We start from the raw sequence: 23,686 nt of genomic DNA, 5'->3' as shown, positions 1-23,686 counted from the left end.
TCAAGAGATTTAAACACACTTTATTTTTAATTATAATATTCATGCTCAGTAAAATGACAAAAACTATGCATTGTGTGTTTTATCATAAGTAGATACTTCAACAAAAATAATGGCAAACCTCAAAATGTGATTTATTTAAATCATAGCAAAATGGAAAGAAGAAGGAGGAAGGAAAGAAGAAGACACAGCAACATACAATTTCTCAGATTTACTTAAAAGTAAAGTTAAAAAAAACTTACTGACAGCATGCGCAGACACCGACCACCAAAATGATAAAAATGACCATAACTGCTATCAAACAAATAACCAAAATCTGCCCTCTATCTCCTCTGAGGTAAAACAAGTCAACTCTCTCACATCTCGCCCCAGTGTAGCCTTCATCGCAGCTGGAAAAACAAAACAACAAGGTAAACAGTGCAAGACTTTGAAGAATCTCTACCATTTCTTGTTTGAAGAAACTAACACTGTTGTCATTAACTGGAATTAATAAAGGGCGCAGTTCCTTTAATTTTTTTTTTTTTTAATTAAGCTGTATCCCACTGTGTTCACAAGTAATTTCACTTTCTTTGCTTGGTTGAAAACCTGTCAGCACTTGAACATTAACAATATGGCTAATATAAATAAACAGAGATGACAGCAATTACCAAAACTTAGTTAAAGTTTTAGATTCCGAGCTTGAAAGAGAGGGGATGGTAAAATTCCCTTCGCAGCCTTCCCAAGCACTTAAATAATACTATGACAAGGAATTCAAAATCCCCAGGACTTCCCATCCCATTGTAGGGCCCTCAAAATGCCCCAATTCTCTTGCAAATTATTTAAAAATTACACTATTTAATATGATCCAACCTGGTAATGGGTGTGAAAGTTCATAGACCAATGCCTAACATGTAGAGGGCTCGATAAATGTGATTCAACAGGATTCCTCTCTCTCTCTCTCTCTAACTTCCACCCACCAGTTCTGACTCTGCTACTCAACGTGGCCACAGATAAGTTGAGGCTCCTTTATTCATCACCTCTCCAACCACATCCTTCCAAAACACAGTGAGTCTTATCCTTTCCAGCTCCTTTATCTGATGCTCGAGGGACGCCATGTCCTCCACTGTCCTGTAAGTGGCCCTTTCTCTGTGGTTGTCATAAAGTGCAGTGACCAGACAGCAACAAATCTCCTAGGGGGATGTTCACTTTCCTCAGTCTGTCAACTCTTTATCAACATAGACTTAGGATATACCCCAATAGAGCAGGTTCCCTTTGACCAACCCAAGACTTGTCTGAGCAATGCTCAAGAAGCTAAAGGCTTGGTGATTTGGGGACTGTCCAAAGTATTCTCTGAATCACGTTAGATGCTTCAAATGTGCATAAGAAGTTTGTTGGAGGACACTTCCAAACTGAAAATACATGTTGTGAAATTTAGTCCTTTAGCATTAACAATGCAAATTCAACCCTTCAGACTCATTCAAAACAAAAGAGATGGTGGTGGCATATACAATCACATAAACCTCAAAAAGATGAAATTCTGCTTCTTAAACAGATTTCTCTGTAACCTCGGTTGGTTTTCTTGGCTTTGTTTATTTTGTTCTGTTTTTATCTTTTAAACATAGGATCTATTTGCCAGGCCATTCTATAGGTTATGTTTGACAGGAGCAAGGTAGTTAATTCCCACAAAGCCTATATTGCACAAGTAAGGAGATCCTTTAATGCCAACATTATAACTGATATAATGCTTGAAACAACTACAACAAAAACTAGCTCAGCCACAGCCATCAATTGAAAGGTAAGGCTCAAGGCAAGCAAAAGAGAAAAGATATCTAATGGCATCTATTGCAAAAGGACCCCAAGGATGTATGAGGGAAAATTGCTTCCTGCAAGATAGCCAGGCATCTTTGTCACAAGGTCAAAATCACAGGAAGAGACCTTAGAAAGATCTTGAAATATCAAAAGTCTCTTACACATAGGAAAGGAACTGGAGGGGAAAATCACATTTAATTGCATGTGTGAGAGGGATATTTTTTAAAGAGTTTTTTTTTAAGGTCATAATTAAGATCTTACAAATATAGTCTCTTCCAATTAGCTTGTTTCTCTAACAAATTTACTGAATATGGCATTTCTAAACAATAACTTGCCCATAAAATACACAGCAATTACTTGCTGCTCTTTCAGAATGTTTTTCTAATGATAAGTTCTGGGTTCAGTGGCTTAACCAAGCTTTAATTGAATTTCTCAGTAAGCAGTACTTCCTGCAAGCTATAACCTGATAAGGTCATGCAAGAAGGTCAAACATGTCCATAGCCAAGTTATATAGTGGCTCTTATGCTAGTTCCCTTCTCAGCAAACCAGTAACATATCAGCTAATGGTCATTTTAGTGGAAGAGAAAGAGATCAAGAGGGCCAGATCCTAGTAGACGTTTATTAAATGCTGAATAACTGAATACATGAGTTTTTATTTAATAAGCATCTTACAAAATGTAAAATAATTTTTAAAGATGCCCATGACCCTTCAGGATTCTGGCAAACCAGATTTAGGATCACTGTTCTGAAATAATCAGCAGACACTATCATAAGAGACTTGTAACTATTATATCAGTTGATCCTTATAACATCTTTTGAGATAGCTGCCATTTATTAATAACAGAGATATAGAGAAATTACGTGAGTGGGGCTGGGATTCAAACTCAAGAAGTTTGACTCTCGAGTTTCTGCCCCAAGCACATGCAACCCTGCTTAAATGAACTGTGCTGCATAAATAAACAAAAAGTATGTGTCTGGAAACAAATCATCCCCATTCTAAGAAAATACTGAGAAGACTCAAGGGATTTGAGTTATTGGAAACACACCATTTTTTTTTAAATGTAAAAACAGGAGTCCACGATTCCTGTAATTCCAAGCACAAGGGGGTACCTCTGGTTTTTCAGGATAGCAGAGTCCCCCATGGCAAGAGGGTTTTGTCTAAATCTATGCTATGCCAAGTCACTCAAAAGGTCAAGTCACGTCAAATATGTCCCACTCATCTCAGTGGTACAATTTATGGAACGTCTTCTCTGTGCTGGGTACTATAATAAGGATTTTTTTTTTAACAGATTGCTTTATTTTCAACACTTGAGAGGGGAATATTACTACCTCCTTTTGTAGTAGATAAACCGAGACCCAGGAAAGGTAACAGAACCACTATTAACAGTGCTTATAATTGGTGCAGACAAAATCTTAACTTAGGTCTACCTGACTCCAAAAGTCCGTGTTCTGATTCCTATGTTCTTCAGCTTCCCATTGATTCTATAGCTTTTTACCACTAAGAAGCTGTTCTTGGACCAGAGGAAGTTGTTCTTAGTTTTGACAGCATAACTTTAGATGGACCATGCTAAAGGGACTTATTTATTTATTCACTGGTCATTTCCTGAACACCTATTAAATTCTGGCCCTGCGCTTGGCCCTGGAACACAAAAAATGAATAAGCCACAAGACCCACCTTTAGGTGCTCACAGACTCAGAAGAGACCCTCAAGGAAACCAACAGCCATGCTCCAGAGGAAAAGAGTTTTCATAGGAGGGTGATTGGATCTCAGAGAAAGGACATCTAACACACCTGAGTATGTGTCTGAGAAAGGAAAGTCAATGCCAAAGCTGGGGTCCAGGAGGAGCTGATGTCCGAGTTACACCTAAAACATCAGTAATGATAAGCTCTCCAGACTGTGGGAGCTTGTGTGATAAAGCATGAAAAGGAATGTAGGATTTCAGAGGAACATTTGGGCATACAGTGAGAGATATGGCTAGGAAGGTGAGCCAGGATCAAGAGGAGCTTGCAGAGGCCATGGAAATGAGTTTTAACCTCACACTGAAGGATATGAGCTGTGTTTTGATCTTGGGCGGGTAGATTACACATTGTGGTTTTCATTTTAGAACGAAGGAATATTAAAGAACAATAAATCTGCAGACCTAGGGATAAGTTGGAAAAATATACTGTGTTAAAGAGCATTAATATATTTTTTTAAATTTTTTATTTATTTTCAGCATAACAGTATTCCTTGTTTTTGCACCACACCCAGTGCTCCATGCAATCCGTGCCCTCTCTAATACCCACCACCTGGTTCCCCCAACCTCCCACCCCCCACCCCTTCAAAACCCTCAGATTGTTTTTCAGAGTCCATAGTCTCTCATGGTTCACCTCCCCTTCCAATTTCCCTCAACTCCCTTCTCCTCTCCATCTCCCCTTGTCCTCCATGCTATTTGTTCATTAATATTTTTAAAACTTGGGACACCTGGGTGGCTCAGTCGTTTAAGGGTCCAACTCTTGATTACCGTTGAGGTCTCGATCTCAGGGTTTTGAGATCCAGCCCCAGGTAGGGTTCTGCACTGGGTGTGGAGCCTGCTTAAGATTCTCAACTCTACCCTCCCCCGCCACCAAGAGCCATGCTTGTGTGAGCATGCATACCCTCTCTCTCTAAAGGAAATAAAATAAGAAATAAAAATAAATATTTTTTAAAACTCAATATAGTCTCTTAAGCCAGTGAGCAATTAGAGGAAATTAAAAAAGAAAGAAAGAAAGAAAGAAAGCAGCTCTCTTCTTTCCCAACACACACACACACACACACACACACATTTTTTTTAAATTTCCTTACATTAGCAGTTCTTATCCCCCTGTCAGTATCAACCAGTGTATTTACTTTTTAATTAAATTTAATTTTAATTAAATTTCGATGGAGTCCATGACCCTTAAATGTTTCACTAAATTAGGGTTTGGAATCTCTGTTCTGAGACACTTATGAAAAAAAAAATATATACTGTAGGAAATCCACATAAAAACATAAACATTCTATGACTTACGTCAATATTATACTTAAAAAATCACCTTGCTCATCCATCAGGAGAGGTCTCAAAAAACACTTAGAGGGACATCTCTTTAGAGTAAAATAATTTTTTTTTTTTCAAAAAAGTTGTTTGTGCCTGAATCAAGTTAAACTTGGCCTCAATCTCCTAAGAGGGGGAGCGAGCACTTTCCTTCCAGTCCCCTTTGCAAATGTCTGCTTACAAACAGGCTCGTTTCCTGGCACTGAATGGACACCTACAAAAGTAGCTTTTCATCTGGCAGAAAAATCCTTCGTATTTACGTTAACTCCGAACTACCTCACACACGCCAGAAGAATTCGCAGCCACCCGACCACCTGGGCGAGGAATGCAGGCTAAAAGCACGTCCACACTGCGCAGAGGGTTCTGCCTGGACACGGACTGGGAGCCGATCCGGGCTCTGTTTCAGGAGGAAAGCGCCCGCCAGTTCCTCCCTGAGAAGCCGCCCAAAGGGGCCCAAAGCACGTGGCGGGGGCTGGGGTGCCGGCCAGGAGCGGGGAAAGGGGTCCCGACCCAGGGCTCGGGGGCTCAGCCTCCCCTGTCCCCGCACGCCCCCGGCCCGCGCGGTGGCGCGGCCTCTGCCTGCCGGCAGCTGCGCTCCACTTACACGCACGACGGCGTCTGCTCGGCCACCACGAAGCGACATCGCCCTTTGATGCAGTAGTGCTTGTACTGCTTGGGGCACCGCGCGAAGTGGCCTCTCCGCTTCCACTGCGTGGTGGTAGCTGCCGAGTGAGAAAAAGCCCCGTCAGTCAACTCGCTTCCCAGACACATCTGCGTCGAGAATCCCATTCCCCTCTTTGCGGAGGTTTTTCTGTTGAATGGACTCCAATTTCTTGGTTCTCCTTCTCTCCACGTTGGGATACAAGCCAGACTTTTGTGGTCCCCAAATAGCTCTAGAGATAGGGTCTTGGGGATCTTGGTGGGAATGTTGCATATTTTAATTAAGATTTATGTCCTGCCTACCTCTCAGAAACCTAGGCGTTGCTTAAAGGGTAAAGCATAGTTGCGATGAGAGAAGGCTACGAGAGACTTTTTTTTTTTTTCATTTAAAAAAAATGACCTTTTTTTTTTTAATCTCCTCTCCCCTCCTCTCCTCTCCCCTCTTCACCCTTCCCTTTCCTTTCCTTCCCTTCCCTTTCCTTTCCATTCCTTTTTTTCCTTAAACATGCACATAGCACTTACCAAGCTGGACGCTAGTTATATATATAACCCGTGTCCAGCTTGGTAAGTATAATATAATTTCATATATATATATATAAATTAACAATGCATATAACAATATAAATTATATAATAATATATATATGTTAACTTAATGCTTATAACAGCCTTGTGAGGTAAGCATCATTCTAATCTCGCATTAACAAATGAACAAAGAACAACACATGAAGGCTAAGAAACCTTCTAAGATCACACGCAAGTTAAGTGGCAGAAGCGAGACCCAGATGCAGTGGGTCTTGCCCCAGAGTCCATGACCGCCCGACTCTGGCGTTCAGCCAAGCCAGCTGTTCAGCAGGTAGCTGTCATGTGCTCTCAGCCTGATGCACCCAGAAGTCACGCTTGCCTGAATGAGAGATTCTCCCTCATTTAACCCCTGAATGATTTCTCTTGCTCTGAAGAAAGAGGAAAATACTGGAAGCTTCGTTTGAAGGATTTGATCCTGCTCCAAATTCCTTGTCTTACCTTTTAGAGTTTTCCTTGCCTAATGTTTTAAACAGGGACAGTAATATGTAACAGTTTCTCCCTTGCTTACATGTAGAAGGTTTTAATAGATAAGGATTGACAAGAGAAATGGTACAGAGATAGTGACTTGTGGCCCATGAGCTGATCCACACCAGACACGTGTCCACACCCAGAGACTACAGCCAACAAGCCAGCTCTGACCCAGGGTTGGACTGGTCATGGTGTGACCAGCAGCATACAGGACTCGGACACCTGTGGAGCCAGAAAGACCACGATGTTCACTTCAGAAGGTCATTTCACACAAGGTTTGGTATGGCACCTGGCATCCCGATGACATTCATAGTAACGACTCCTAAAACTTCTTAATTAATATGATAAAATGAGTACATATAATTGCCCAGGGCCACCAGGAAGAGGAATTGCCAAGAACTTTGAATGAGCTATAACCAGCAAATTCCTGTGATGCCAGGTCACAAAGTTTCAGGGGGTGGCAGAATGTTGCTGAGGAACTGGCTGACCTGGTTTTGGTTGGTGACTTGGTTACCAGCTATGCTGACAGCTTGTGCATGCCAGACATTTGCTCCCACACATGCCAGTCAATGGGACTCTTACTGAAATTTCTTCCAGAAATAACTGCAAAGTGTCTCAAAAACAAAGATCTGTATGTTTTGGCAAATAAACTTATCAGTCAACTTCCATTCGTACTTTCTATTTCCAGAGCCCTGTAGTAAGCCCTGGAAAACATCAAAAGAGTAAAGCCTATCTCGTCTCTGGGTAAGCTTATGAAGTTGTCTGAGCCTCAGTTTCCCCACCTGGACACTGAAGATGATACCATCTACCATGGAGGGCTGTTGTGGATCTAGAAAATGAACTCATGCAGAACTTCCCAGCAGAGGACCCCAGACAATCAAGTCCTCTGTAACTGAGTTGATTCTAGAATCTTGAAAATCTTGGCAATTCTAAGAGAACATGGATCATTACAAAGAGTGTTTATCTAATAAAAGAAAAAATTCTGGAAAATATGGATTGCTTTTTTAGGAGGAGGTAAGCAAGCTGTGCACTTGTGGAGAATGTTGGAAACAAAAGCTCAGAGTCAGGAATACGCAAGCCTGATACCGCAGCAGGGAGGAGGCAGATTTAATGGAGATGTAGGGGACCTGGTGGGGAACAGCTGAGGACAGCTGTGAATGGAAGTTAGAGACCTCAAACGTCACTAGGCTGAGGTGTTTACACTTTAAATACAAGACAGGGGAGAGCTGAAGAAGGTTCTTATAGATTAAATTAAATGGTATATGTAAGAACTACGCTTTTTGAGTTTAGCATTGTATCAGTGTATTAGTAGGAAGCTGAAGATTGGATTAGAGTAAGGAAGAGGCTGGGAGCAAGGAGAAAACCACTGCCTGAGCCATGCAAACATGTGACGTGGGCCTGCAGCAGGGGCATGGAGGTCTAGGAGATGAATTTAAGAAGCAGTAAGACTTAGTGATAGATCTGCTGTGGTCCAGAAAGGTCCTTCCTTCTTTGCAACGCAAACCTGACATTAAGCTTAAGCTATGTGGCTCTGTATCCTGAGCTTTACTACTTCCTCTAGTTGTTATGCTCCTTTAAATGCAGCCAGCCTTTTAGTAAACCCCATACTCAGCAAGATACCAAAAAGTGCCTTGACCAGCAGCTGCTGGGTGCAGTGACCTGACCGGCCTCAGCCCATCCAAGCAGCACAGACCCAGGCCAGGGAAATGGTTGCCAGGCCCTGTCTGAATTATTCACAGAGCTCTCTCCTTTGCCAAATAAACACGATCTTAAATATCCCAGCATTATTCGGGTTTAAAAACCCTTCCACACTACCAAGCAGAAAACGTCCAGTGATTTCTCTATGGAACTTTAAAAACTGGAGAAAACTACATCGCACATACGGCACGGCCCTCCCCCCACCTCCCCAAACAGATGGGATCATCGTTTCTCTCTGATGGAAATGAGAAGTCTTATCAGCATACCCCTTTCAAAAGGCCCCCTCAATTCCAGGTGCCTTCATCTGTTACTCATCAAGGTCACATTATCTGAAAATTGAACAACTGTGAAATCTAACATTTTCTGCCTATTGTGAGACCTGATGACATTGAGCAAGGTATGGCAAGGCCTACCCTTCCACTGCAGAGATGTTTATCAAGAAGTTAATCCTATGACAAAAGAATGATTCGTCCCATGTATTGTGTTTCTTTGTTGAGAAGCAAATGACCTGGTCTTGAAAACCTAATGTGAAAACTCCCCTCCTACTGGAGGTGTAGAAACTAATTGATCTTTCTTCCCTCCCACCTTATTCTTTTCCAACCCACGTTTCCAAAACCAAAACATTCTATGGGAGTAAGTCGGTCCCACATACTGAAAAACGTCAGCACAAACTCTCAAGCGGCTGGGCGCCGCAGGTAACCTACCTCGGTCTCTTCTTGGGATGCCAAATTCCAAAGACTCTAAAGCCAATTAAGTAAGAAACTATGAGGGTTCCTGCAGGTAGGTGTATGACAATATCTAATTCTACGTAAGAACATCTTTTTTTTTCCATCATATGGGCAGATAGACAAGAAGTGGTTGCCTTCCTTGGGTCATATGAACATTTAGATGAGATGTGATAGATTCGTCTTGGGTCAAACTTCAGTGGAGGAATAGCGCACACAATAAAATGACGTAGTTTAGGGATGGAATCTTTCTCATTTTGATGGATACTTTGATTAAACCACACAGTTGCTTGATCTTTCTTGGAGACAATTCTTATTCTCAAACCCAATCAGGCCTTGTGATGCTTTATGTTTGAAACTCCTCAGAATTGATACATTAGCTTTACTTTTCATAAAACTTAGTTCTTCCAGGTGTGCTCATTATAAATCTATTTAATGATTTTATAAATTATATCAATATCATCAGCTTTTCTAAAATCAGCTTCAAGGGTAATATATTTTATGTAATTCTCATTACAGTGTGATAACCATATAGTATCTCTAACCCCCTAGGTAAATATGCAGTTAAATCTCTGTGCAAGAGATTTAAAAGGAGGGCCTAAATTTTGAGATAAAATTCCCATCAGTGTTAACAATGAGAGAAAGGGGGTAAAAAAAATACCTATACATTTTTCTTCCCCCCTCCCCAGTAGATACTCGACCTTAAAAAAGGAGCAGCTAGTGGACAGAAAAGTTTAAGTTTGCAGAGACGTATCTTCCTAGTCTATGAAGTAGAGGCTAAGCCTTTAATCTTCTAGTCCTTGACTTCCTGGCAACTTCCCAATAGGGATTTCCTCCCTTTGCAACCTTCTTAAGCCTGGAGGTGAGGAAGAAAGTTTTATATTTTCTAAGTTAATTTTCCTTCTTATCTTGCCAACTATCTCCTGGAGACAGGGGAATATAAATTCATTCTGCCTTTGAAGAAGTACAAAATTTGAAAATCTCTCTTATCTGAGGACTCCTATTTGTGTTGCATCCGATGCCATTTTCCACAGAAATGCAAGAGTTGGTGACTCCAGGTAAAGAAAAAAAAGTCTCACAGATGTATTTGTTAACCTTCCAGTGTTACTAGAATATGCTTATGAAGGGGGTTAATCAGAAGAGATCGGCATGTCTTTTAACCAGGAGGGCTGGGCCAAGGATTTCTCCGCCTCCAGGGGAGGGCCTTCGCTTAGAGCTGCCCTTTCTCATTCTATCCCTTTAAAGGAAGAAAAAAATAACTTAGTGTTGGTGTGTGAGTGTATTTGCACATTTAAAATTATTCAGCTGGGGGGCACATAAAGAAAACTGGACAGGAAGAAAACTTGCATTTCTTTTGTTTTTTTGAGAGTGCGTGTTATGGGATTCTGGTGTATATAATGCCTCCTTTGCTTGGTCTCCTTTGCTGGTTCTCCCATATCCCCCAGAATCTAAATTTTACAATGCTTTGGGACTCAGTGCTTTCTCATCTCTTCTCTTTACACTCCCTTTTTGAGCATTTCCTGGCTTTGAATGCCTTTATGGTAACAATCCCAAATTTATGTTTCTATCCCAGATGTCTTCCTTTAGTGTCCAACAGCACAACGAATATCTCCACTTGGTTGTCTAACTGACATTTGAAATTGACACTACCCAAATGGAACACCTGATTTCCCCCCTCGTATCTAGTCTTTCCTCATCTTAAAACAAAACCTACTTTCTTTCTATGATTCAGGCCACATATCTTAGAGTCACTTCGATGTCTTTCTCTTTTACTCTACATCCAATTCGTCAGAAAATTCCATTGGTTGTACTTAAAATATATTCACTTTTCCTTCCATCTCTACTCCCTTGGTCTAAGTGTGACATTTATCTCTAGACCAGAAGTAGTCTCCATGGCAACAATTTCTAACTAGTCTCCCTGCTTCTGTCTGTCCCTGCTTAACTGTCTCATCTGCTCACAGACACTGAGTAATGTTATTAAAACTCAGAGCTGAAGGTTTTATAATCCCCAGCAAGGCTCTCCATGACATTACCCTTTACCTCTCTTTCCCCATTACCTCTAAGACCTCATCCTTGACCATGTTGTTCCTTATTGCATTTAGGGTACCTAGAAGAGGGTCTGCTGCATTGCTGGTACACAAAAGCTTTGGTAGGAATGAATACTTTCCTTCCTCAAGACAGAAAAGGACAAAATAAAAATGAAATGCTTAGAGATTGGGGCTATTTGTAAATAAAATTATAAAATCATTTAGAAACGAGAACAACTCCTAAAGATCATCTGATTCATTTCTTAATTTTCCAGGTTGCAAACGGATGTCTCAAAGCTTAAGTGACTTGCCCAAGGTCACACAGACAATAAAGACACTATGCTCCTGCTCCACATTAATTCCTTTTCAAGAACAGTTTTTTCCTTTCGGACTTTACTTTCAAGGATTATTTTCCAGAATTTTCTTTGCATATTCAGCATTGTGATCTTCCCACATGATTCCAGCAGTTTAGCATGGTGATTAACAATTATACATTCTAGACCCGATCTCTTCAAATTTGTGGTAGGCTACCCCACTTGCTACATGACTTTAAACAAGCCAACAATCTTCTGCACGGCAAAGAAACAATTAATAGACTGAAAAGGCAACCTATAGCTGCTATGGGAAATACTACAGAGTTTTCTGAGAGAAAAAAAATACTGATAAACAGAACTACCATATGATCCAGCATTCCAACCTCTGGGTATTTAACCAAAAATTTTGAAATTAGAATCTCAAAGAGATACTCATACTCCCATGTTTATTGCAGCACTATACACAACAGTCAAGATGTGGAAACAACCTAAATATCTATCAAAATATGAATGAATGTGGTTTATGCAAATAGTGGAATATTATTCAGCCTTTAAAAAGCAGAAATTCTTGCCATCTGCAACAACACAGATGGACCTTGGGAGCATTATGCTAAGGTAAGTAAGCCAGTTATAGAAAAACAAATACATGATTCTTATAAAAGGTATTTAAATAGCCAAATCCACAGAAGCTGAGAGCAGAATGGTGGTTTCCAGGGGCTGGGGAGGAGGGAGGGTGGAGGTGTGAGGGGAATGAGGAGTCGCTGTTTAATGCGTACAAAGTTTGGGTTATGCAAGATGAATAATTTCAAGAGATATACTGTACAGCATCCTGCCTATAGTTAACAATCTTATACTGTACACTTCAAATTTTGTTAAAAATGTAGATCTCATATATAAATATTCTTACTAAATTAAAAAAAAATAGACAACACATGTAAGATAATGATGAGGCAGGTTTTTTAATACTCTCAATCACTGGATGACAGAATAATCTCCCAAAAGAAATGTGAAAATGCCATCATTGAAGCTATTTAAAACTCAACTGAAGATAAAATTGGCTTTGTTCTTCTCTCTACATGAGTGACAAGACCCACACAAGCATGACCTAAGATGCCAATGGATTTCACAGCATGTGGGCACTTTCCAGACCACCTACTAGTATGAGGAAAGAAAGAGGAAGATTGGGCTGGAACTGATGACTCACAACAGGACAACTTGCTCAGTATGTTCCTGGCTCAGTTATGACTTCTCCAGGGTGCTAGGAAAGGAGCACTTAACACCAAGTCACTACCCTCCCAGCTCCAAAAAGTTTCCAGGCAATACAGGAGGCTCTCTCCAACCTACTTTTAGAATTGGCCTATGTTTTATTTTAAAACAGAAACAACCCCAGAAGACCAGACCATTCAGTCTATAAAAAGGACAGACTAAGGGTCATCAAACTATGGTCCAATGGCCAAATCTGGCCCACAGCCTATTTCTCTAAATAAAGTTTTATTAAAATAGATCTAAAGTTGTTCATTTGCAGTGTGTCCATGGCTACTTTCACAATACAATGGCCAAGCTGAGTAGCTGTAAAAAGGCTGCATGGCCCACAAGACCTAAAATACTTATTATTTGATCTCTTAGCAAGGCTCATTCTTTCTTTGGACTAATAGCTTTGAGAATACTGAATCAAGCATCTCTAAGGTAAAAAATATGTAAAAGTCATTGCCTTTTTCCCTTCTTTTAAATTGTGGAATAGAAAAAAAATAATTTGAATAGAATATGCCAACTTTTTATGAATCTATTCCAAGATATTCCATGTAGAGTCTGGAGGACACACCTGCAACACCTAAAATAGTGTAATTATTAAAAATGGAAGCTCTGGAATCAGAAAGACCTGGATGTGAATCCCAGATTTGCAATTTACCTGCTCTGTGACTTTTGGCAAGTTACTTAATCTTTCTGGGCTTCACTTTGAAATAAGGTCAAAAATACTGTCCAGCTCAGAGGACCCTCGTGAGGAATGAAAGCATTACTATACATACAGCACTTGGCAGAGAGCCTGGGACATTCGTATGTGCTCAAAAAACTACCTAGTTTTATGATTACATGAGTATTAAAAATTAAAATTAGGGAAATCAGCTTTCCAAGATTGAACATGAGGCTGATAAAATACAAATGCATCACTTGTTAAGCATTACCTGCGCAGTTTTCCCCAGGATCTCGACAGAGAAGGCCATCCTTTTCCGGACTCCTGGTTGAATTCCCATCTGCCACAACACAGTGGAGGATCACTAGACCTTCAAGTTCAAAACAGAACCAAAACAAGCATGAAAACTTGAAAATTTCCTTAATGCAAAGTACTCTACCAAAGTCATGACCCATTTATGAAAATAACAAGCCTGTGACTTTCATTTCCAAGGCATTCTCCCACAGCAAGGGGCCTGGGGTGGGAGTGGGTACATAGACCAGCAAGTCTAATTTTTTTACCCTCACGGACAAGGACAGAATTTTCAAGCCAACATCACTTACATGTAACTATGCATCTTGAGTGAAGAGACTTGGCCATAGTTTATGATGAAGACATCATAGAAGCAGAGGAATAAAAGGGTTCTCAGCTGCTGCACAGATGCACGGAGAATGGAGGACATGTACCCTCTCCATTCCATACAGATTCGATGTTTCTCAAGTATTAACTATTGTTTGTACTTCCTTCTTGAGATATGTGAACTAGATATTCAATTTGTGGAAACTGTTTGAAAATTGCACCTTCCCTCAGCTGGGTACTCCTGTTGCTGAGAAGGACAGACCTCATGGAAAGGATGGTGGAGAGAGGAATACTGTATGGTGGTTAGAACAGTTTAAAATACAATGGGTAGTTCTTGTGTGGACCTGATTCAAGAAAACCAACTGTAAAAAGTCACTAATGAGCTAATGAGCTCATGAGCTAATGAGCTAATCTGAGAAATTTGGCCCTGACTAGACATTGGATAATATTAAGGAATTACTACAGATAGTTTTAAGGGTGATAATCATATTGTGGTTCAGGATAAAAAACAGAGTCCATATGTCTTAAAGATATAAATTTAAATATTTATTAATGAAATTAATGTATCCAAGATTTACTTTAAAATAATCCAACAAGGGGCGATGGGTACAAGATGCTGAGAGACACTTACAGATGTGACAAGATTGGCCACATAATAAGAAGTTGGAGAGGGCAGGAGAAGGTAAGGGAGGGCAGATGGGGAGAGATTAGATGGCTTGGGAGTTAGCTAGACCTGAGTTCATGACCTGTTTTTGCCACTTTACAGTCATGTACCCTGCGCCAATTTCATAACCTCTCAATTTCCTCATTGGCAAAATGGAGATAATTATCATCTCCTCTTCAGAGCATTACTGTGAGGATTCAATCAGGTAAGTATACAAAACAACACGTTGTTGGCATGTAATCAATGCTCACTTAAATTACTCATTATTATGTACCTGGCAGGAATCGGATAACTTGCCCACTGGGTATATTGACATTTATCCATCTAACCAATGGTTTCTAAACTATGCATGTTCTCTAATTCAGCTCAGTTCAACAAACATCCATGAGCTTCCAGAAAAACACAGGTGGACAGGACAGACTCTACCCTCAAAGCGCTCCGAAGCTAGTAAGACAGGCAATCAGCTAACCAATTAGCTGTAACACGAAGTGAGACTGTTGCGCTAGAAAACAATAGTATCTGGCAAGTACAAAGGCCAAAAGAGTTTTCAAAAAGAATTTTTCAATATGGAGACTCTTTGCTAGCTATCTAATTAGGAAAGGTTCAAAAAAAATTTTAAAAAGGTGGTAACTAACATTGGAAACAGTGAATAGAAATAGAAACTCAAATCCACTGATGTTGGGTAAATTAGCACTTCTTTACTGGAGGACAAATTTGTACTGTATGTGCTAAAAGCAGAAATATAAAAAAAATGCAGTTATTTCATTTCTAGTAATTATTCAGAAAGAAATAATCCAAGATACATAAAAAGATGTAACTGAAAAATTCTCTACATGACACAGGTTCTAAAAAATTGGAAATTCCCTAAGTATCTATAAAGATACAGTTGACTAAATACATGGAACTATTTTCATGCAACAAAATGTTATTCGAGCATAATTCAAACAGTAATAGAACATTTTGATATATTCCTAAGAGAGAGAGACTATAGAATAATAATGTAGTGGGATTTGTGTGTTTGTCTGCATCAGTGTGTGATAATAGTATAAAATAGGCCCATATAGATAGATAATCAAAAAGTTGGATAAATAAGTAGATAGAGAGTTGTTCACATTGGTTAGGAGACTTTTATCTTAATTTTCCTTATTTGCACTTTCTAATTTTCTAGTAGCGTATTTTATTTGTTGCAACAATAAAAAAAGGGAATGTCTTCCCAATTGAAATTTACCCCAAAGATACAGAGGTAGTGAAAAGAAAGGCCATCTGTACCCCAATGTTTGTAGCAGCAATGGCCACAGTTGCCAAACTGTGGAAAGAACCAAGATGCTTGGTTCTTGGTTCTTCAACAGAGGAATGAATAAAGAAGATGTGGTCCATATACACTATGGAGTATTATGCCTCCATCAGAAAGGATGAATACCCAACTTTTGTATCAACATGGACAGGACTGGAAGAGATTATGCTGAGTGAAATAAGTCAACCAGAGAGAGTCAATTATCATATGCTTTCACTTATTTGTAGAGTGTAAGGAATAACACGGAGGACATGGGGAGACAGAGAGGAGAATGGAGTTGGGGAAAATTGGAGGGGAAGATGAACCATGAGAGACTATGGACTCTGAAAAACAATCTGAGGGTTTTGGGGGGGTGGTGAGTCTGATGGTGGGTGTTAAGGAGGGCACGTATTGCATGGAGCATTGGGTGTGGTGCACAAACAATGAGTTCTGGAACACTGGAAAGAAATTTAAAGAATAAATAAAAATTTAAAAAAGAAAACAAGTATCAGGGGCACCTGGGTGGTTCAGTGGGTTAAGCCTCTGCTTTGGCTTAGGTCATGATCTCAGGGTCCTGGGATCGAGCCCCACATTGGGATCTCTGTTCAGCAAGGAGCCTGCTTCCCCCGACCCTCTCTGCCTGCTTCTCTGCCTATTTGGGATCTCTGTCAAATAAATACAAAAAAATCTTAAAAAATATATATCAGTATTTTGGTTAAAAAAAATACACACGCACAATTTGGCCACCACATTTCTAGATTTTTCGTATCTTTTATCCCAACATCTGCCACTCTCCTTTCACACTTATAATAAACCAGAAACATATAATCATTTTGGGCTTTCCAAGCACACTGACTATATATTCACTCATCTTTGTAATCCTGGTAACTAACACAGAACACAAATGTTGAAAAAATGAACAAATCAGTCTGTAAAAGAACAAAACAACTTTCAGATTTAAAAAATCTTAGTATCTATTTCTAGTGGAAAATCTCAATCAGTTTCTTTATTATTATAAAATAGGTTTAATTCATTTTTAAATTCCCATACATGAGCTTTCTCCATTGGCAGAATCAGGAGGACTTAATTCCGGAGTTACTCTGTTCTAACAGTGAGAATTTTACAAAACACTCTAAATCTTACAGAGATTCCATATCCACAAACTGGGGATGACAATATATCATTCAAAAGGATATTGTGAAAATAAAATTAGGTAACACGAAAAAGCATGTGGCTTGACACCTAGTATACAATTTTAAGTCCACTCACACTCCTTTCTATCACTTATCATTTAACCCATCATTCTCCCCTTCCACCTAACAGAGGGAGTCCTGATTGCCCTGAACCCCTGCCCAGGGCCTTCAAGCACTCTGGCTGGCTAGTGCCTGCGCCCAGACTCTGTTCCACTATGAATCACTCCACATGTGGGCATTAGCTGGTGAAGGGATGCCCCTGGGGAGCGCGCTGGACTGGAACCCTAGGGAGGAGGCTCTCTCAGGCAAACCAAGGCACTGGGGTAGCATGCGCTATTCTCCCCACCCACAAACTTCAGGTTATAGTCACAACCTGGTGGCCGTGAACCAAATCCAGCCTGAAGAACCATTTTCTTGATCTGCATGGTTTTAAAAAATTGAATCATGACAGCTCATATTAAACCTGGATTTTTCTGCTTCCACTGAAAGAGCAGAAATTCTGGCAACATGGTGTGAAACAGCTTCCTGGCAACAACTGGGCACAGCTAAGCAGCAGGTGACCCCTTGAATGCCCCAGACCATCAGGCTTGCTGCGCTCATTTACTTGACCTGCCTAGACCCTGACAGGAATTTCAATTTGTGATCTGTACGGAGCAACTCGGGAATCACAGAAACGCTCACAAAACCATTTAGTCAATACTGAAGGCTGCTTCAAAGAGGAAAGGCATTCCTGTTCCATCCATAATTCAACAAATATTATTGAGTACTGTGATACAAGACACCGAAGGCTCAAAGGTAACAGATACTATCACTGACCTTAAGGAGCTCACATTCTGGTAAGGAAGGTAGACACACAGATCTTTAAGGTGTAGTATAGTAAAGACAACAGCAGAGGTGACACAGGATGGAGAGTCAGCTCTACTTAGCTGCAAAGACTTGAGAGAGAAGATGAGGATTGGGGGAGTTTTTAATGAGGACAAAATGATTTTTTAACACATCAGTTAGTGAGTTCTAGAAAATAAAAATTGTGTAAGCAAGGTAACATAATCATTGATGTTATTTGTTTCTGCAGTAGACAATATTTATATGATGATAATAATAATGTAAATACTGATAATTGAAATTATTATATCAAAAATGATAAAAAAAGATCAGGGCCAGTAATTAGCCCACATACACCATGTGGGGAAACTGCGGTGTTGAATCAGTATCTATGCTGTGCCAGTTCTTAAATGTTTAGACTATCACCCCTATAGCAATATACTGAAATTATGAGGGTAGAGGAACTCAGTAGGTAAAATTTAAACTTGACAAGTCAATAAATAGCATTACAAGCAAGGTATTTAGAAAGATGGAGGTAAATACATAAATACAGAAGAAACACTTAAAATACTCAGAAGTGGTTGCTTCTAAAAGGTGGAGAGGAGGGAAGCCACAGTGCCAAGATCTGCTATTTGTTGTTATAAACCTTTTAGCACTATTGGATTTTTTAAAATCTATGTCTATTTATTACTTTATCAAAAATAAAATTAATTTTTAAGAAAATGGTAAATAAAGTTGTAATTAGCCAAGGAATTCTAAACAAAAGGGGCAGCTTGTAAAAGGACACAGTGGAAGTAATACAACTTGTCTAGCCTGTCTGGAGGGTGAGTACGGATTTTGATGGAGAGAAGGCTGGGGCAAAAATAAATATGACCATCTTAATTACTTTGGATTCTGTTAGGCACCCAGTTTGGGGTCACTGAAATGCTTTAAGTGAGAAACAACATAATCTTTTCATTTGGTTTGTTGTGTGTGTGTGTTTGTTTGAAAAGGTTACTTGAATACCAGTATAGGTGATTCAGACACATGTAAGCCAAGGTGGAGGCACTGGGTATGGGAAAGAAGAAATGAACATGAGAGATATTCACAAAGTAAAATTTAAAAGTTGGTGGCTGGTGGGACAGAGTGGGAAGTGAGAAAAAAGAAGTCTAGAATGACCCCAGAGTTTGGAGCTTGAGTGGCTGAGTGGATTGTGGTTCCAATCACAGACATATGGGACACCAGAAGATAAACATTAGGGAGAAATATTAGTGGCATGAGAAGTATGCAAATGATCTCAGATTACTTTTCAAAGATGTCCAACTGAAAAGGGAGGGGAAAGACTAGTGAACAGATTAAAAAAAAAAAAAAGGAGGGGACTTGTTTTTGTTTTTAATATGAGAGAAAATTGATAGAAAGAAGCCAAAGGTATAGGAAAGAGACAAAGGATGGGCTACCAGTAGAGGCAGAAAAGGTTACAAATCATAGTCTGAAAGGCAGGGCCTCTTCTGCAGTTTTTGATTCTTTGTAGTTAAAGTTAGTAACTTTGCAACTATCACTTCATTTTCAGAAAATGAAAGGTCTTTAGAAAATAAGGGCTTAAAGGTATTTTACATTCTATACATCTCATGTCATTGTTCAAAGGAATCTGGCTTAAACTGAATGCAAACACCCAAAAGTATCTCAACTTTTACACTATTGACATTTGGGGCTGGATAATTCCATGTTAAGGATAGCTGTGCATCACAGAATACTGATTAGCCCTGGCTTTTACCCTCCAGATGCTGTAACATCCTACCCTCCCCTCTCCTCCTATTTCTGAGTTGTCACAATCGAAAATATCTCCCACCGTTGCTAAATATCCCTGAGAGGAAAACTGACCTGAGAACCACTGCAATTCTCTCCAACCTGTTTTAATATTTTTTGTCCAAAATATAGCTTTCATTTTGAAGGTGTTGCTTTATTATAAATCAATTAAACAGCCTCAAAGCCTTAAATTTTGACTTCTTAAAAAATTTCTTTGGGAAAGGTTCATTATCTTGTGGCAAGATCACCGAACTCAGTCATTAATTCACTGTGTAACCTTGAGTTAATTAACAATCTATCCTGAACTTTTTCCTTAAGAAAACTTAGAATCACAAGTTTCCTGCCCATTCCATAATCTGGTTCATGAAAATCAAATGAAATAATATAGTAAAATAATTTATTCAAAAACATGTTATTAAAATCATTATCTTTATCAGAGAATGTATGGATTATACTTTAGAGAAAATGAAAGAAAATATGGTACCTAGACGTGGAAAACAATAAGATTTTCATTCAAAAGAGTCACAATTTTATTAAATTTCAGAATTAGTAAAAACCTTCGAGGAATTAAAATATGCTACCAACCAATTCTCAACTTCCTGAAATCACCCTCTGAAAAAGTTCTTCAACCCTGCCTTCTAATTTCAGCACAGTCTTCTCTCTCCTCTAAGTGAGACCTTCCATCCATTCTTTCAATTGCAGCCATTTCATTCAAAAAGATTATTGAGCTTTTACTTCTAAAGCTCTATGAGTGCTGCTTTACATTAAGCTGGTTTTTTGCCTTCCCATAACTTTACTCTGTTCACTGGAATCTCCTGGAATAAGTCTAATCTCTCTTTCCCATGAGAGATTTTTATTTGAAGCCAAATATCAAGGCTTTCTGAAAGGATTCCTCTTCTTCAGGTTAAGCATGCTGGTTCCTTCAACCACATTTTACCTGTCATCATCAAGACCCTCATAATCCTTGCCATGGTCCCCTAAATGTAAGGTCAAACCAACATGCCATTTCACATGGTTCTGGCAAAGATGGAATAGAATGGGGCTCTCGTCCCCCACACTGTAGACACTGTATTTCTGGTAATGCAGCCCCGTAGCACATTAGCCATTTTTGGCTGTCTGATTAAATACTGAGGTTTCAGTCTGTTTTTAATAAAAGGAAACTCTTATATCTCTTGTGCTACTGGGAAGCAGTGTAATGATGGGATTATTTGTTCTTTTTTATCGTGGCTCTGTTTTGCTTCACTTTTGTTTTTTACTTAAAAAAATGATTTTAGACTTTTTAGAGTTCCCTTTAAAAATTGTATTAGGTTTCACCTATCAGTAAAATATTTCATAATCTTTTTGTTTTCTTATTCTTTCATTCAACCTATTTCATGTGACCTGCAGAATTTCTGAAAGATGCTTAAAGCAATAAAAACAAAATAAAATAATGTTAGATTAGTTGTGTCTGCTAAGTGATGAGAAATTAAGTCTATATTTCTGGTGTTAGTTTTTAAATATCTACTGTACTCATAAAACTAAAGACAAAAATGAAAAGAAATCCAATTCTACTTTCATGAGTCAAAGTTCCATTTATGAGATGTTCAAATTAAAAATTACAGAATTTATTAAAAGTATTATCCCTGTCAGTCATCATGGAGAATGAAGTCATTGGGAACAATATGAGCATTGAAAGAGACCCAGTCTGACAAGGAGCATGACCCACTGTCTCATAGTTAACTGCTAAATGCTGAGGTAAGTTGTACACCAGCTGGGTCAACTATTTAAAAAGATCAAATGTGACCAACTTAAACAGTTATGTATGTTGTATTTGCCTCATCTCTGAGCTGAATTTTCCATTTTTACAGCCAAGGGCATTTTTTATTTTAAAAATAAATATAACATTATCAAAAAAATAGCCATTCATCTGTATTCTGATGACTTAGGAATCTTCGATATCTTAGCTTCTATTTGTATCTACCAAATCCAGGGATTTCTTGTGAAATTGTACAAATCTCATTTTAGGATTTGAACCACACCCCACGCCCCATTAGAAAATCCAACTGTAAATCAAAGAGAATTTATTAATCTACGAATATAAGCAGGAATTGAAAGAATATCTCATAGTCAAATCCCTAAAATTCTGTTTATATAGAAGAAAGCAGTGTAGATTAATGGGAAAAAGATAAACTGGGAGTCAAATGGCACCAGATTTGAATCCTGGTTGTACCTTCTAATCACCAGTTTTGTGATTATGATTAAGTGACTCAACATTGAACTTCAGGGTCCCCATCTGTAAACTGAGGACAATAGTGAGTAAGCAACATGGTAGATCTAGCTATGTGCTTTAAAAAAGAGAAAAAATAAGGTATGAATTATTAACCTTGGTAATGCCTGGCACAGGGTAGGTCCTCAACCCAATAGCAGCTGTGAAAGAGCTGAAGTAAAAAAGGATTCTAATTCCTCTGGTAAAACAGTAGATTATCATTCTCCTAAGTGGATATTGACAAATTTCTACATTTATGTTGTGATTTGATCCATGTGTAAAATATGGCTATGAAACAAAATATGAAAGATAAATATGTATACATATACATACCACATTCCTACAGTGTGCTTATATGTATGTACTTAGTGAGGCAAAACAACATGTTGGCCTTTCTATAGGCTGTTTCTCTCCAGAGTTTTTAAAAGACATTGGAAGTGAATGCGCCTCAGCTGATGGAAGAGAAATATGGCATCTTGTATGGTTCTTTGTATTCTCAGGACAGTTCTGCCAGTGACTCAGCATACTGAGTATGTCTGCCAGGGCTACTGATTCAGTGGGTTGGTTAAGTGATTCAGTGATACAAACACAGTAGACCAAGTCAGATCTTGGATGGTGCTGTCTGACAACCAAGGGGATTGTAAATTATAGCTCTAATTTTAGAAAAATAAAGTTAATAAAGTTTTAAAAATTTTAATCAACATTCAGAGTATAAAAACTATAAGGATCTGGGGGATTTTTTTCATTGTATCTCCATTGTCAAGAAGAGAAACAGAACCCTGAGTATACATACTATACAGAGAGCATTTTCTAAGTCTGAAAAGAGATTACATCTAACATGCAGTTGGAGGAGCTCCTGGGTGGTTCGGTCAGTTAAATATCTGGCTCTTGATTTCAGCTCAGGTTGTCACCTCAGGGTCATGAGATCAAGCCTCCAGTCAGCTCAGAGGGTGCTTAAGATTCTCTTGGGTGCCTTCTGACCCTCCCCCACTGCTCGTGTTCACTCTCTCTCTCCCTCATACTCTCTCTCAAAAAAAAAAGAAAAGAAAAGAAAAGAAAAAGAAAGAAAGAAAGAAAGAAAGAAAGAAAGAAAGAAAGAAAGAAAGAAAGAACAAACATGCAGTTGAAAAAAATATTGGGGATTGGAATGATGTTTATCATTGTGGGCTTGTGATTGACTGAGACAAAAACTAAAAGAGGTGAAGTCTGACATTAGCATTCTCTTCCATCTATTCTTGTTAACTCCTTTTCCATCTTTTTTCATTGCTGATTTACCTTCCTATAAACCAGTATCTTTGTACTTCCTTGACATTCCCCCAAATAGAAGATAACTTTTAAATATAATTTCCTTTCCAAATGCGTTTGCTTTCAAAGCAGATGTGCAAGGAGAGAAATTGAGTAACTCAAATACTCTAAACTCAAGTGCTTCAACCTGGGTCTTCTAGAAAGCAGAACCTGAGATATATATGAAGGGATTATCACTTCATTTGGAGGTCCAGGCTCTGGAGTCACAAGAATGAGGAAAAAAAAAAAAAAGAAAAAGAAATGAAGCAAAGAAGAAGGCAAAGCAATGCAATGTGTGTACCCATCACACAGATGCAGCTCCAAAGTATGCCACAAAGAGACACCAAATTTTGCTTGAACCACATGTCCACTCATACAGAAGCTATACAAAGCATTTTAAAAAACAAAAAAAAAAACTTCATCTTAAAGTAGTTCATGGAAGAAAGAGTGAAGGAGAAATACGTCTGCCGCAATCACTTTCATCACCCATTTCCTAGACAAAATTCCAAGTAAGGGGTGCTAATTGCCTCAGCCTCTGGCCCTTTGCTGAATGAGAGGCCAAAACTCGTGCCCTGG

The 23,686-nt window shown here is 39.0% G+C and overlaps 1 protein-coding gene across 2 annotated transcripts in view; it reads right to left on the bottom strand.

Moving 5' to 3' along the window:
• The window catches only part of BTC (betacellulin), a 41,392-nt gene that overhangs the window by 2,408 nt on the left and 15,298 nt on the right, over positions 1-23,686 (bottom strand). The window contains exons 2-4 of one of the 2 annotated variants that reach the window (XM_032840149.1): positions 13,498-13,596; positions 5,443-5,560; positions 240-386 (exon numbers count right to left, since the gene is read on the bottom strand). In XM_032840149.1, coding sequence (XP_032696040.1) covers positions 240-386; positions 5,443-5,560; positions 13,498-13,596 — 364 coding nt within the window. The remainder of the gene's footprint in view (positions 1-239; positions 387-5,442; positions 5,561-13,497; positions 13,597-23,686) is intronic. The other variant, XM_032840232.1, reaches the window with a different exon arrangement.

This window comes from Lontra canadensis, unplaced genomic scaffold (genome assembly GCF_010015895.1).
Source record: "Lontra canadensis isolate GAN:19392208 unplaced genomic scaffold, GSC_riverotter_1.0 scaffold1, whole genome shotgun sequence".
NCBI lineage: Eukaryota > Metazoa > Chordata > Mammalia > Carnivora > Mustelidae > Lontra > Lontra canadensis.
The sequence above is the reverse complement of the archived record's forward strand: the minus strand, read 5'-3'. Positions and strand labels throughout refer to the sequence as shown.